A 14,017-nucleotide genomic window follows, 5' to 3' on the forward strand; every position below is an offset into this window, starting at 1 on the left:
CCATTTTGTTACTGGTGCCTGCAGCATTTTGCAGAATGTGTCTGCTAATCCAAAAAGGTTGGTGGCCTCTGACCTAGAACTTCAAGGTAGGTTCAAGTACATGGATGGAGCTCAGTAATAGGTGACTCTTACTGATGTAGTGGATCCCACCTCTGTAACTGATTGCAGTGGATCCAAACTACATACACTAAAATAAACCACCACAAGTTATCTTTCTGGATTTTGTCTGAGGGAAATCCTAGATACGTGGAGACTCAGGCAGAAGTTGAACAAATAAGAAAGATTTATTATATAGAATAAAATGGATAAAACAAAGGATGTATCAGGAAGTAATGTTCTTTCAGGAAACAGTTAACCTATTAATCTAATGGATGTTACAGGCTTCTAAACAAAGTAGTAAACACACAGCTTCTTTCAAACTTCAGTTGCTTAAGTTCAGTTATTACACTTCAGATAGTTGTTACAGGTTTCCAGACTAGATGGGAAATGCTCAGCTTATATGGAGTTATTTTACTTCCATTCCTTAAGTTTAATTACTTCAGTGATACAGCTTAATACTTTGGTTCATATACAAACTTCATACACAGCTTCCTTCACAGCTTAGCACTTTAGTTCCTACAGAAGGTGGTACTTTTTGTCAGTTATCCAACCTTTTAACAATCACACTCCCAAGTTATTCCAAATGGTCTTCTCTTTCTAGAAGATCTCTCCTTCCCTGACTGGAATGAGACCCAAGGAGACTGTGTCCTCATAGCTTCTACTTCTCCTGGCTCAAACTCAGCCCTCCACTTAACTGAATACTCTCACAAAACCTTGAACAATGTCTTCCAATCTAATCTCAGAGAATCCTTTCTCTAGCTTTAGATATCTTCCTCAGAGTGGGGGTTTCTATCCAGAACCAACTCCCTCTCCTCTCTCCCTCCAGCTCTCTCTTACACCATCCCCATCTCCATCTCAGAAACTGCCCCTTTTATTCTCCCACCCAAAGTGCTGCACTGTGCTCCACTGACTAGCTGTCTTGGTAGCCAATTAGAGAGAGGCTCCAGCTCTCTGGCAGAATTCTGAGGCATTGCATCACCAGACTCTGGTCTGACTCTGCTGTCCGTCACACAGGGACCTGCCTCAGGTTTCTCAATAAGCTGTGTTGCATTGTTGGAGTGGAGGATGTCAAATGATTGGGCCTACTTGAAGTTTACTTCAGATATTTGGCCTACCCTTAGTTTTTCTGTCAAATGAAATAAAAACATGCAGTTGCAGAGAGCATAACCTTTCAGTTTTAAAATCTTGTTTTGATCATGCTGAAATAGGACTTAGGAGATGAAGCGCTGCATTAAGCAATTTAACTACTCATCATGCTCATATATCCATATCTCATTATGTCTCAGATGGCTTCCTTCAATGATCCTGATTTCCTTAAGCAACTCGAAATGGCCATAAAATATGGGAATCCTTTCTTGTTCCATGATGTTGATGAGTACATTGACCCTGTGATTGATAATGTATTAGAAAAGAACATAAAATGTGCCCAGGGCCGAACATTCATCGTTCTTGGAGACAAGGAGGTTGACTATGATGCCAATTTCAAGCTGTATCTGAACACCAAACTAGCCAATCCTAAATATTCACCATCAGTGTTTGGCAAAGCCATGGTCATCAACTACACAGGTGAGCAAATTAATTGGGCTGGCAATCAGTCCAGAATTTTTCTACCCACCCACTGGATTATGAGTTGTCTCTGGTTGTATTCCTTCAGCAAAGATCTATAACTTCACCAATCTAGACACCTTGTAGTCAGGTGGGAAATTCATAGCAGAATTAGATGGATGTAGATTTTACTTTGTTGACCTAAAGTTGTGAATATTCAAAGTTCAAGAGCTGAAGTTAAGCAACGCTAGGATAGTGATACAAGCATTCCAGGGTAAATTAACTCATGTCCTTGGATGTGGCCTTTCTGATCATTTAGCAATCAGCCATTCCATCTGAGGCATTTGAAGAAGCTGCAGGTGGCTCTTCTGAGTTACATAGTTTTCCTGTTGTTTATTTGCTGCCTTGGAGCCATGAGTGGAAAGGTGAGATACAAGATTTACACCTCATCTTTCTTCCATGGCACTCAGTCTGGTAAACATGGGCTTCCCTGAGAGTCTCCAATGGAGACACTGCCCCAGGGCGGACCTTGCAGCTTCAGACCATTCCTGGGAGAGCCTCCATTCCCAAGGCATTCTCAACTCTCAAATTGTGCAGTAGATATGAAACCTTGCTCTGTAACTTTTACTGTTGGGTCAGCCTTTTTTGGCGGGGGAATCTTCATGGAGTTTAGTGGGAACTGATGAAAAGTTGGCCCTAGGTTTATTCATCTCAGTCTTTGGAACCAATGCAGTAACTACCAACAAAGTTACTTGATTGATCAAACAGTACTCATGAGAATGTAAGAAGAGCCCTGCTCTTTCCCACAGTGACCACAGGGAAAGTCTGCAAGCAAAACATAACTTGTGGCACCTTTGACTTTATTAAGAGATTTCTAACTGTCATCTTAAAGTTGAGTGAAAGTAATTTTGGAAAACTAACCTTGTGTTAAGTGACCTTGTTAAATTCCTTCCAGTTACTCTGAAAGGTTTAGAAGACCAGCTACTAAGCGTTATTGTAGGATTTGAAAGGCGTGAACTGGAAGAGCAGAGAGAACATCTCATCCAGGAAACGAGTGAAAACAAGAATTTGTTGAAGGATCTGGAAGACTCCCTCCTTCGTGAATTGGCAACTTCCACTGGGAATATGTTGGACAATGTAGACTTGGTGCATACTCTGGAGGAGACAAAGTCCAAAGCTACTGAGGTAGGGGCAATGCGCATAGTCCACCAGAGGGCTGTTTTCCTTTCTCTGGACCCCACTTTCATAGTATTGTCTCCTTCAGTTCAGGTAGGGATGAGGGACCTTTGTCAGCCCTTATGGACAACCTTTGGGCAGTGCGGGCACATAGCAGTTGCAAGATGGGTGGAACAATAGATGTGACTTACTTGTGTACCGTAGACTGTTTTCCAGCCAGGTTTCTACACTTGGATGCATACTTCGCCATCTTCCAACCAGGCAAACAAGAGACATGATCACAGTTCCAGGGCAAATCCCAGCCGGGCATAAGCACTCAGAGAGGGCACAGTGGAGAGCCAATAACAGGCATTGGCTAGGAATAGAGAGCATGGCCTAGAGGGAGTCCCAAGGGCCAGATAAAGAGGACGGGGTTGGCTGCATTTGGCCCCCAGGCCTGAGATTCCTCACACTTGATTGAAGTTCTTGGTTGAAACATAACTATTCCACGGAAAGTACATGCATGAGTAGGCCTGCTTTTTAAGTCTTGAGAAAATAGTCTCCATCCCTTTATGAGTTTGCTTTCCTACTGTCACACCCATAAAGGGGGTGGGGGTTGGGGGCTAATATTATAGAGTATGCATTTTGCATGCTCAATTTATTACAGTGGACGATGAAGTATTCGGATTGGGCTGTTCCTCCTGGGTGTGTTTTGTATAGGGCTGTGAGGACCCTTTGGCGCAGAGGCTGGGGAACGACCACCCTGCTTCCCCATAACAGGCACCCCTTGTGGGCTGACAGTTTGTGGGCTGACAGCCCACAGATTCTGGCCCAGGGTTGCTGCTGGGCCATCGCTGCGACATCCAGTCCAGGACCCGGGAGATGACCCTGTCCTTCATGGAGTGGTGTGCTACTTCGGGCGCCTGAATGGGGCGGTTAGGAAGCTGTTCCAGGCTCATGACCTCATGTGTGGGTGCTGAGTCGGGGCTGGTCTCAGGTAGTGGCAGTCTGCTGAGGGCATCCACGTGGCCCATCGCCTTCCTGGGCTGGTGGACCAGTGTATACTGGTAGCCGGTGAGGAAAATCGACCACCTGAGGACATGGGGTGACAATACTTGAGGGGTCTTGCTTCTCAGGGGCGAAAAGGCTAAGCAGCAGCTTGTGGTCGGTCATGACGGTAAGGGGGGTGCCCATATAAGAAATCATGAAATTTCTTTACTCCCTTCACGATTGCCAGGCCCTCTTTGTCTATTTGCGAATAGTTCTTCTCAGCTGTGGAGAGCGTTTGGGAAAAGTAAGCCACTGGCACCTCTCTTCCATCCGGAAGTTGGTGGCCTAGTACAGCGCCAACACCATAGGGCGAGGCGTCGCATGCCCGCACCACCAGCAACCTCTCGTCAAAGTGCGCCAGGACTGAGTTCGAGACGAGCAGATCTTTACTGCTTGGACCGCGGCCTCCTGGTGCTGCCCCCACACCCACAGGGCCCGCTTGTCTAACAGCCTGTGTAGGGGCTCCGCTACTGCTGCCTTGTGGAGTAAGAAGGCATGGTAAAAGTTCAATAGTCCCAAGAAGGCTTGGAGTTCCGCCTTACCCTTAGGTGCAGGGGCGTCGCAAATAGCCTGCACCTTGTCCCCGGTCAGGTGGACTCCATCTGCGTCCACCGTAAATCCTAGAAAATCCACCTGTTGCACTCCTAGCAGACCCTTTTCCCACTTCACCTTGTGGCCATCTGTCTGGAAACGGTGCAGGACGGTGGGGAGTCAGTCCCCGAACTCCCCCGGCATGGCCCTGGCGATCAACACATCATCAAAGAAAGGTGTGACGCCAGGAATTCCTTTGAGGAGAGAGTCCATTAGATTTTGGAATATGCCTGGGGCCAGGCTGACACCAAATTGAAGCCACTTGACACAGAACGTTCCCCTGTGCATTACAATCATCTGTGCCTCATCCACTGGCAACTGCTGATAGGCCTGGGCCAGGGCCAGCTTGCCAGGGTGGCAAGGACATGGCTGACCACTGGTACCGAGTATGCGTGAGCCGTAAGGGCCTTGTTTATGGTACATTTGTAGTCTGTGCAGATGCGGACTGAGCCGTTGGGCTTGACGGGTGTGACAATTGGGGTTTCCCAGGGGGCGTTAGGCACCAGCTCGAGCACTCCTTGCTCCACGAGCTGGTCTAATTCCTTGTCGATGCAGGGTTTAAGGGTGAATGGGACCTGGCGGGCCTTGAACCTGATGGGTTGTAAGGCGGGGTCTAGTTGTAGGCCAACAGGAGGGCCAATATATCATCCCAATGCCCCTTCAAAAACCTCCAGAAACTCTTTGCAGATGGCGTCCACGTCCACTTGGGAGCTGGTGCAGTTCACCGCTGTGATGGCTAGCCCCAGTGGCCCAAACCACGCCAACCCCAGTAAGTTAACAGAGGACCCCATGACCACGATCAAGTCCAATCACCGCTTCCGCCCTCGATATTGTACATTGAAGGTTCCCACCCCCATCATGGGGTCCTTGCATTTTTGGAAGTCCTGGAGGGTGAATGGGGCTGGCCTAAGCTTGGGGCCGCCACTGGGACATAATTTCCTTAATGTCCGTACCAAGATTATGGACAGGGTTCAGCCTGTATCAAGCTCCATGCGGCATGGGGCTCCCTCCATCTGCACCTCGATGTAAATTTTTTCCGCATTAGAATGAGGCAACTGGTATACCTGACAGTCTGTGATCTCCATTGAGTTGCCTTGGTGTGTTGGACCACAGGGCCTGGGACTCTTGGGTCGGCCATCTGGTTCGAGGTGTCGGGTGGGGCGGGCATGGCACACCCAGGCGATGTGTCCCACTTTTCTGCATTGTCAGCATTCTGCGTTGCAGAAACAGCAAGTCCTCCACTCATGGCTCTCTCCGCAGCTTGCGCAGTTCCCCTCTTCCGGACGAGGCTGTCATGGTGGGTGTGCGGTTTGTATGTGCTGCTGCACTCGGTGCACGTCCTCCTGGTCAGATTCTGAGTCGTCGGTGAGGTCCTCGTGGTGGACCCTTGGTTGGGACAACACATTTGATTGGAATCCTTGCTCTGACTTCTCAGCAGCTTCCGTTGCAACTGCATGCTGCTTCCCTACAGCTGCTCTGCGCCTTACCCTCAGCGCCTTTGTGACCCTTTATTCAGGGCATTGGCTTTTCTTCAAGAATCGCTGCTTCTGGAAAGAAAAAAAGAAAGAAAGAGAAATAAAATAAGTTTTGACTCCTTTTTCTCTTGTCCGCTTCAAAGAACTGTCAGTTGCCCTTCAGCAGCACAAAGGGCTATTGCAACACGTTTTGCCTGCAATAATATTTGAATCAGCAGTCTGCTTCAGTGGCTCAATTTCCTCCCACTAAATGTTGATGGTGCCCTTAGAGTCTCTGCAAGGCTTGGGTGCTGGGGGGAGGTAGGCCTTGTGTTTAATTTAGTTTTAGATTTTTGTCACAATGCTGCTGCTTGGCCAGTCTGAAAAACTGAGGAGAAACAGTCTACCTCCCACAATTCTTTGCTCCTGCCTGAGTCTCGTGCAAGAGGAACAGCCCATTTTGAATACTTCACCATCCACCTAATAAATCTACTATTCAGGTAAGACCAATCGTCCTATTTCTTGCATATGCAGTTAAAGAGTTGGAAAAGTAATGGAAAGCCATTACTGGACTAGATGGACCAACAAGTTCTGTATAAACAAGCTCTGTATAAAGCAGCTCACATTCAAGGCTACATAGTCTAGGGAACAATATTTGAGGTGTGGGGAATGGATTTAGGAAATCTTCACTTGTTTCATTTACCCTACATATCCATGCAAGAAATACTATTTTAGCACTATGTCTGAAGTACAGTGCAGATCTTTTTTCAAACGAGGTACATGGATTACATGTTTACTCATTACGATGATCAACTGCAGTTTACACTCTACATCAGAATATTTTATTCCCACTGCCCCCAATATTGTTTAGATTTCCTCATGCTAGTGAGTTCAATTCAGCCTTTGCAACAGATTCAAATTCTTACTTCTTTGTGCAAAATAGGTATCTGAGAAACTCAAGCTGGCTGAAAAAACAGCAACAGATATTGACAGACTGCGAGACGGTTACCGTGCAGCTGCCAAGAGAGGTGCCATCTTGTTCTTTGTGCTGTCCGAGATGGCCCTTGTCAACACGATGTACCAGTACTCCTTGACTGCCTTCTTGGATGTTTTTGGTCTCTCTCTTCGGAAATCAATACCTGACACCATTGTTGCAAAGAGGTTGCGGAACATCATGGACACGTTAACATTTAATGTATACAACTATGGTTGCACAGGTTGGTGTGACTGAAACCTCCCTATAGGCAGAAAGTATTATGGGAAGCATCTTCGGTGCAGTGCAAAATGGTGTCCATTCTACATTTGATTTTCATGAACTACATTCCTCCTCCCTTCAGGTTTCTCTGGTGCAGTGCAAATTCCTTGGCCCTGCACTGTCACCTGAATAATGTGGGCTGATCTTGGGGAGGTATGGCATAAAAATCCTCCTTAGTGCCCAGGAAAATTTGTGTGATCATCAAGCTTTTCCTGAAAATAGATAGTGTCGGGGTTGGGTGATCAGATCAGCAAACTGATACAGAAAAGGATTCCCCAGGGGTGTAGGCTAAGGGTGGAGAAGTAGACAATAGCTTGAGAAATGCCAGCCAAAGCAACTGCAAAGCTGTCCTGGCAGGGTTCCATTATATGGGCCTCAGTATATGATTGGCCAATCAAGATCCCTCTCTTTGACAGCCATGCAGAGGATTGTATCCAATGTTAGTCCTGCTCGGAGTAGGTCCATTGTTTGCGACTTGGGTGCAATGATTTCAGTGGATCTACTCTGGTTGGATACATTGGGCTATACAGACACTGGGGTCCTGCTCACATAGTCACTTCTGTAGAATGTGCTTGGCAGCTCTTTAGAATTACAGATTTCAAAACACTCCATCTCCATAGAATCCTTTTCTATATCATTTCGTCTGCTGAGGAATTCCTGGGCATCAGCCATGAATTCCCTCTGGTGTATGTTTTAGCATGTACACTCATTGAACGTCAGGCTTCCTCACCATGTCTCTGCATCAGCAGAGAGTCTGTGCGGTGAAACTCACCCAGCACTGCTCTTTCTGGTTGTGCATTGCAGAGGCAAGTGTGAACTGATGGGCACGTGATCTTTCAGCACAGCTCACTGATCTTCTGAGGGAGGGTCTCCTAATAAGATTCTAAGGCATCAGTTACCTCAGTCCCAGAATTCAGAATGCCTGTGTTCAACCCTTCTGCGTGCTGTCATTTTGTGGATCGGAATCATAGTACACCTGGGCTTGCATTTAATAATGGAAGCTATTGGGGTTTCATTCACAGGCCTGTTTGAGAAGCACAAGTTACTCTTCTCCTTTAACATGACAATCAAGATTGAGCAAGCTGATCACAGAGTCCCTCAGGAAGAACTGGATTTCTTTTTAAAAGGTAGCCAAATACTTCCCAGAACTCAATGCAGATACAGTATTGCTGGATACAAAAGTGTCTTATTGTCTAGCCAGACTTTTTGTCAATTGTCTATCCTGACTTTTCATCAGTCTTTTTATTTATTTATTGGCTTGGATTTCTGGTCCTTAATATCCATTAGGATGGAAACCTTTTTATAAAACCAGATTTTGTTAATGCAGAGGTGAGACTTGACAAAGGTGCAGTTCCAGATGAGCTTTTGTAGGACCCCCTACAATGTAAAGCCCCTTTCAGTAAGTCTACATGATTGAGAGTACTCTTTCCAGCTATGTGAGGTTCTCAGTTTCGGGTGATTTTTCTCTTACATGATGGCAGGAAAGTGAACAATTCAGTTCTTCAACATATTAATGAAATATATTTGCCATTCAGACAAGTGAATTTCTAAATCCTGTCTCCTTATCCATGGATTGTGGTGCTCACATTTTTCTGTCCTGTTTCAAGGCAATATTTCTTTGGAGAAGAGCGCCCGAAAGAAGCCCTGTGCCTGGCTTTCTGATCAAGGCTGGGAGGACGTAATCCGTGTCTCTGAACTGTTCCCAGAAGAATTTGGATCTCTTGCATCTGATTTGGAGGAGAATCCAGATGAGTGGAAAGCTGTGAGCAAGATTCTCCATACTGAATGGTCAACCTTGAGTGTTGGGGGTGGGGCCTCTGTCTGTTCCTTGTGACTGGCTTTTGAGCAGGCAATACCAGGTTTAAGATGTATTGCCTTCAGGCCAGATTCGGCTGCACCCAAGCTGACCTTTGTGGAAGGGTAGTGGGGTCATGGAGCGATTTTCAGAACCCCTAGTTATTTTCTCCTCCTTTAAGTAGGAAAATCAAATGCTCATGGAATACTGACTTGACCTCTCATTTTTACCAGTGGTATGATATTGATGCTCTGGAACAAACCCCATATCCCATGCACTATGGAAGCAGTCTCAGTGACTTCCAGAAATTGCTGCTTTTGCGTTGCTTCCGAGTGGACCGTGTCTATCGCGCAGTGACTGATTATGTTACTGTCACCATGGGTGTGAAGTAAGTGCTGCTCTTTTCCTCCTTTTTTAAAAAATAGTAGTTTACTGTACAAAGTGTGAGCCCTGGGTCATCATCACAACTAGATAAAGTCCCCATTCCCCATGAATCATTCACTTGTGCTCCCTTTCTCTTCCTCCCCAGATATGTTCAGCCTCCAGTGATCAGCTTTGAAGCCATCTTTGAGCAGAGCACCCCAAATTCACCCATTGTTTTCATTCTAAGTCCTGGCTCTGACCCTGCCAGTGACCTGATGAAACTAGCAGATCGGACAGGTTTTGGAGGGAACCGACTCAAGTTCCTGGCTATGGGACAAGGGCAGGAGAAGGCAAGTTTGATATGAAACCTCAAGTCAGCAGGCTTCCCCTCCTTGGTGCATGTAGGCATGCTTACTGCATTGATGGGGTAGGAGTTGGTTAGCTCCTCCTCCTTGCTCTAGAGGCAGGGCTAATGCAAATTAAGTTTCATATTCATGCTGAGGAGGCCCCTACCAGTCCTACCTGATCAGAAACAAGGTGCTTCCTCTCCAGTCAGTGCTTTGGAAAGGAATTTTAATGTTCTTGCCAATAAAAAATAAAAAATCTATTCCTTCTTCCCTAGCAATTGCATAATGTATGTGGAAAGAGAGTCTACCGTTGCTTTAATAAATCAATAGCCAAGTGAGGCCTTGCCTTGATCCCAAGCGAGGGATTCAGAAGCCAGCGCCTTGTCTCTTTTGTCTCTTCCCTCCTGTTGTCTTGCACATTCTCCGTCTTCTTGTGCTACCTGCTTAGTGCCCAAGCACAAATTTGAAAAGCTGGAAGCAAGGCCAGAGAGTTGCATGAGCGTCTTCTGTGTGGACTGAGCCACTTATACATTGCAGGGGGCTGGACCAGGTGACAGTTGGGCCCCTCCCAACTTTACAATTTTATGATTCTATTGTGAATCAACACACTTCCTGTACGGGCTTTAGTGATCAGGTAGATGTGCTTACTTAAAGCCCAGTTTGACATCTCTTTTAGGTCTGTAAAATGAGTAAACTAGCTTCCTGACAGACTTTTTCAGAATGGATCTCTCTGTGGAATGAAGTCCTCACTTTTGGTTAAGGATTCAGTTCCTGCTAGACTAAACCTGCATCTTGACTCAGGTCCTCTCCTTTCCAGGTTGCCCTACAGTTGTTGGAGAATGCTGTGGCCCGGGGACAGTGGTTAATGTTGCAGAACTGTCATCTCTTGGTGAAGTGGCTGATTGATCTGGAGAAGGCTCTAGAAAGGATTGTTAAGCCACACCCAGATTTCCGCTTGTGGTTGACAACAGACCCTACAAAGGGCTTTCCAATTGGGATCCTCCAGAAATCACTAAAGGTACAAATAAGATGGTGTAACTTCAGGAAGAGGGCTTGATGACCTCCTCTGAATACGGTTTTGTCCTCATGTATCTAAAATCAGATGCTAAAAAGTCAGAGATAAGAAAACTCTTGGGTTCATGCCCCAATATTTTATTTGCCTTTCCATAGGGTTGCTGCGTGTCCGGAATGTGTCCAGACACATCTGGAATGCTGCAGTCAGAAGCAGTGTCTGGGTGGAAATCGGTAAAATGTTAGGGGACGCCCAGACGTATGGCGATTTCCCTTTAAAATAGCTCAAAAGCTTTTCACTATTTGAAATATGGCAACCCTATTTTCTGTGTTGAGGGGAAGGCCTTGGAACTTGGTGACCAATCAGCTTGAAATATGCCAGAGTCACCAGTTTTTGTCTCACCATTTTCAGATACATTTTGTATCTTTGAACATGTTGGGCTGATGTCTGTGCCAAGCTGCACCTCCGTGTCAGTAGGGCAAATGATTTTATAGGAAGCAGCTGGTTGCTTTTATCCTACGTCAGAGGCATTTATCACAAGCAAGCTGAGCTGATTATTTTTAAATCACAAGCCAGTGAAGCTCCACTAATGATATTTCAACAGTGACTTGGTTTCTCCTCCTGTAAATTCCTCATGTAAACCTAATCATTTTGCTAGGCAGATGTTGGAGCAGCAGAGTGACACTTAAGTAACTTTAACTAGGGAAAATTTTCCTCCCAGTCTCCAGTCTAAAAAACAGAGGCAACAGGATTTCAGGAAATACTGTCAGTTCTGGAGGGCCCAGAGCTCAGTGTCAAAGCCCATGCTTTGCACGTAGAACATTCTGGTCTCCTCCGTCAACATCTCTAGTTAAAAGGATCTCAAGCAGCAGGGTCTGGAAAAACCTAAGACCTTGGATAGTCACATGGACAATACTGGCTAAGATGCAGGGGCAGTGCGGCCTGTATTGCTGCTTGAGGCGAAATGAGCAGTGCCCTCCCTGCCCTTGGACCTTAATAAAGGCCCAGCAGTTTCATACATGGCTTGTGGCCCTGCTTCAGGGGTGGATATAATTTCATAGCCAGGAAGAAGTGACATGGAGAGCTCAAGAATTCAGCTTTCAAGAAACAGAAAAGCAAACAAATCCTGCAGTCAGACAATTCTCTGCATATTGGCCAAAGGTATATAAATTAAATTGAAACTCTCTTGGTTGCAGAATTTGTACATTTGGGGCAAGGACTGGGGGATGGAGGATGCAGGCGCAGTGCGCATGCTGCACAGGTAAAGGAGGCCACTAAAGGCCCCCTCAGGAAGAGGAGTAGCTCAGTCTCAATTTATCTGGCAAATCTCACTGCAAACCTTCATTTTCTCCAATGCATTAGGTTGTCACAGAGCCACCCAATGGGTTGAAACTGAATATGAGATCCACCTACTTCAAAATCTCTCATGAAGCCCTTGATCAGTGCCCACATCCTGCTTTCAAGGCTTTGGTCTATGTCTTAGCATTTTTTCATGCCGTGGTTCAGGAGAGGAGGAAATTTGGGAAGATCGGTTGGAATGTGCCTTATGATTTCAATGAATCTGACTTCCAGGTAAGAAACTTGTGCAGGCCAGCATCTTCCATGGTAAAAGAATCAATAGCTTTGCTTTCTTGTTTACATGATAGGTCTCAGTCTTTAAAAGTCTGGTTTATATTGAATAGGACATAGATGCAGCATTATAATTTACAAAAGATTCTTTAGATTTATATCTCAGATGATCAAGGCGGCTCCTGAGGAGCATGACTCCAATTCCTGACTGGTGTGTGGAGGCCCTGCTGTCTCTTCTCTCCCTCTGCTGCAGCCAGGTGGAACAGCTGTTCATAGTCAGTTGGGCTGTTCATAGTCAGTTCATAGCCAGTTTCCATTTTGTTTTGAGGAAGAAGGCACTGTTGGCTTTGAGTGTGGCATTGTCTGAAACTAAAGCAAGCCAGTGTCTACAAATGTCTCAGCAACAGTCATCTCCTTATCCTGCCCACTGCAATAACTCCCTTAGGTCTGCATGGAGATCCTCAACACATACTTGACAAAAGCATTCCAGCAAAATGATGACAAAATTCCTTGGGGGAGCCTCAAGTATCTCATTGGAGAGGTAAGCAAGCGTGTCGTTGCCAAATTGCTCTGAGCCAGGAAAAAGCTGCCTTATACCAAGCCCATCAAGCACAGCATTGCCTATTTCAGGGGAAGGCAACATGCTGAAGTCCAGAACTGGAGGGCACCATGTTGCCTTTTCCAGAAGTTCCCCCCGCCAAAAAAAGTCCTGCTGCATGAGGCCCTTTTAACTGGAGGTGCCAAAGTTTACAATCAATGTGCAAAGCAGGTGGAACTCTTATTATAAGAAAGGGGAACCTCATGTTACAGGTACATAGCTGACTGCATCAGACTACTTTTTAATGCTATTTTAAATATGAAGCAAATATGAAGTGTTTACTTCTGGTTCTGTGGCTTTTGAGATGTAAAGCATAACCTTATCATTAGAGTTTTCCTTTGACCCATGAGAGCTAGTCTTAAAGAAATGAAAAGTGAGAGTATCAAAAGCCTGTGGAAGTTTACTGTTTATTGCTAGGAATGACTTGAGGAAGGAAATTCAGGTCAAATTGATGGGAAAACCCCCAAGTTGTTGATAATGGCCTTAAGAGTCATCTCATCAAACTCCAGGTGATGTACGGTGGACGGGCCATCGACAGCTTTGATCGGCGCATCCTTACCACCTACATGGATGAGTATCTGGGGGATTTCATATTTGACACCTTCCAACCCTTCCATTTTTTCCATGATGAGGATGTTGACTATAAAATCCCTGAAGGGACTTCCAAGGATGAGTATGTTGGTAAGCAAAGCTTTGTTGCATCTTGACTTCCAAATCTATTTTACTGCCACATCTTAAGTAGCCTTGATCTTCTATATGTTTTGCATCTTGTAGGTATAGTTATTCAGGGCATGAATAACTATACCAGCAAGCCCCTCCTCCAACCTGGGGAATTGTGGTTGTCCTATCAGCCAGCCCCCAGGTCTGTGACTGCTGCTGTTGAATGCCAAGTCAGCCCAGAATAAAATCTCCCTCATCCATGATCTGATTATGGATGAGGAGGCTGATCTGGCATGTATCACTGAAACCTGGGTGGAGTTGGTCTCACCTAGCTGTACCCACCTGGGTACTCAGGGCAGCATCAGGGCAGACTCAAGAGTTGGGGAGGGGGAGTTGCTGTGGTCTACAGATTCTCTATCTCCGGACTCTCTGTCCAGGTGGGGGCGAATCTAGAATGTGTGTTCCGGGCATTGGGCAATCGGGATTGGGGATTCTGCTGGTTTACCGCCCAGCAGCCTCCCTGC

At 45.9% G+C, this 14,017-nt stretch overlaps 1 protein-coding gene across 2 annotated transcripts in view; it reads left to right on the plus strand.

Moving 5' to 3' along the window:
* Nucleotides 1-14,017, plus strand: part of DNAH10 (dynein axonemal heavy chain 10) — a 118,746-nt gene that overhangs the window by 99,224 nt on the left and 5,505 nt on the right. For both annotated transcript variants that reach the window (XM_079957700.1, XM_079957701.1), the window contains 11 exons: nt 1,386-1,665; nt 2,600-2,829; nt 6,838-7,111; nt 8,172-8,276; nt 8,757-8,911; nt 9,178-9,332; nt 9,474-9,657; nt 10,472-10,672; nt 12,029-12,238; nt 12,681-12,776; nt 13,343-13,514. In XM_079957700.1, the coding sequence (XP_079813826.1) occupies nt 1,386-1,665; nt 2,600-2,829; nt 6,838-7,111; nt 8,172-8,276; nt 8,757-8,911; nt 9,178-9,332; nt 9,474-9,657; nt 10,472-10,672; nt 12,029-12,238; nt 12,681-12,776; nt 13,343-13,514 (2,062 nt within the window). The remainder of the gene's footprint in view (nt 1-1,385; nt 1,666-2,599; nt 2,830-6,837; nt 7,112-8,171; nt 8,277-8,756; nt 8,912-9,177; nt 9,333-9,473; nt 9,658-10,471; nt 10,673-12,028; nt 12,239-12,680; nt 12,777-13,342; nt 13,515-14,017) is intronic.

Source organism: Podarcis cretensis (genome assembly GCF_951804945.1).
Source record: "Podarcis cretensis genome assembly, chromosome: 16".
NCBI lineage: Eukaryota > Metazoa > Chordata > Lepidosauria > Squamata > Lacertidae > Podarcis > Podarcis cretensis.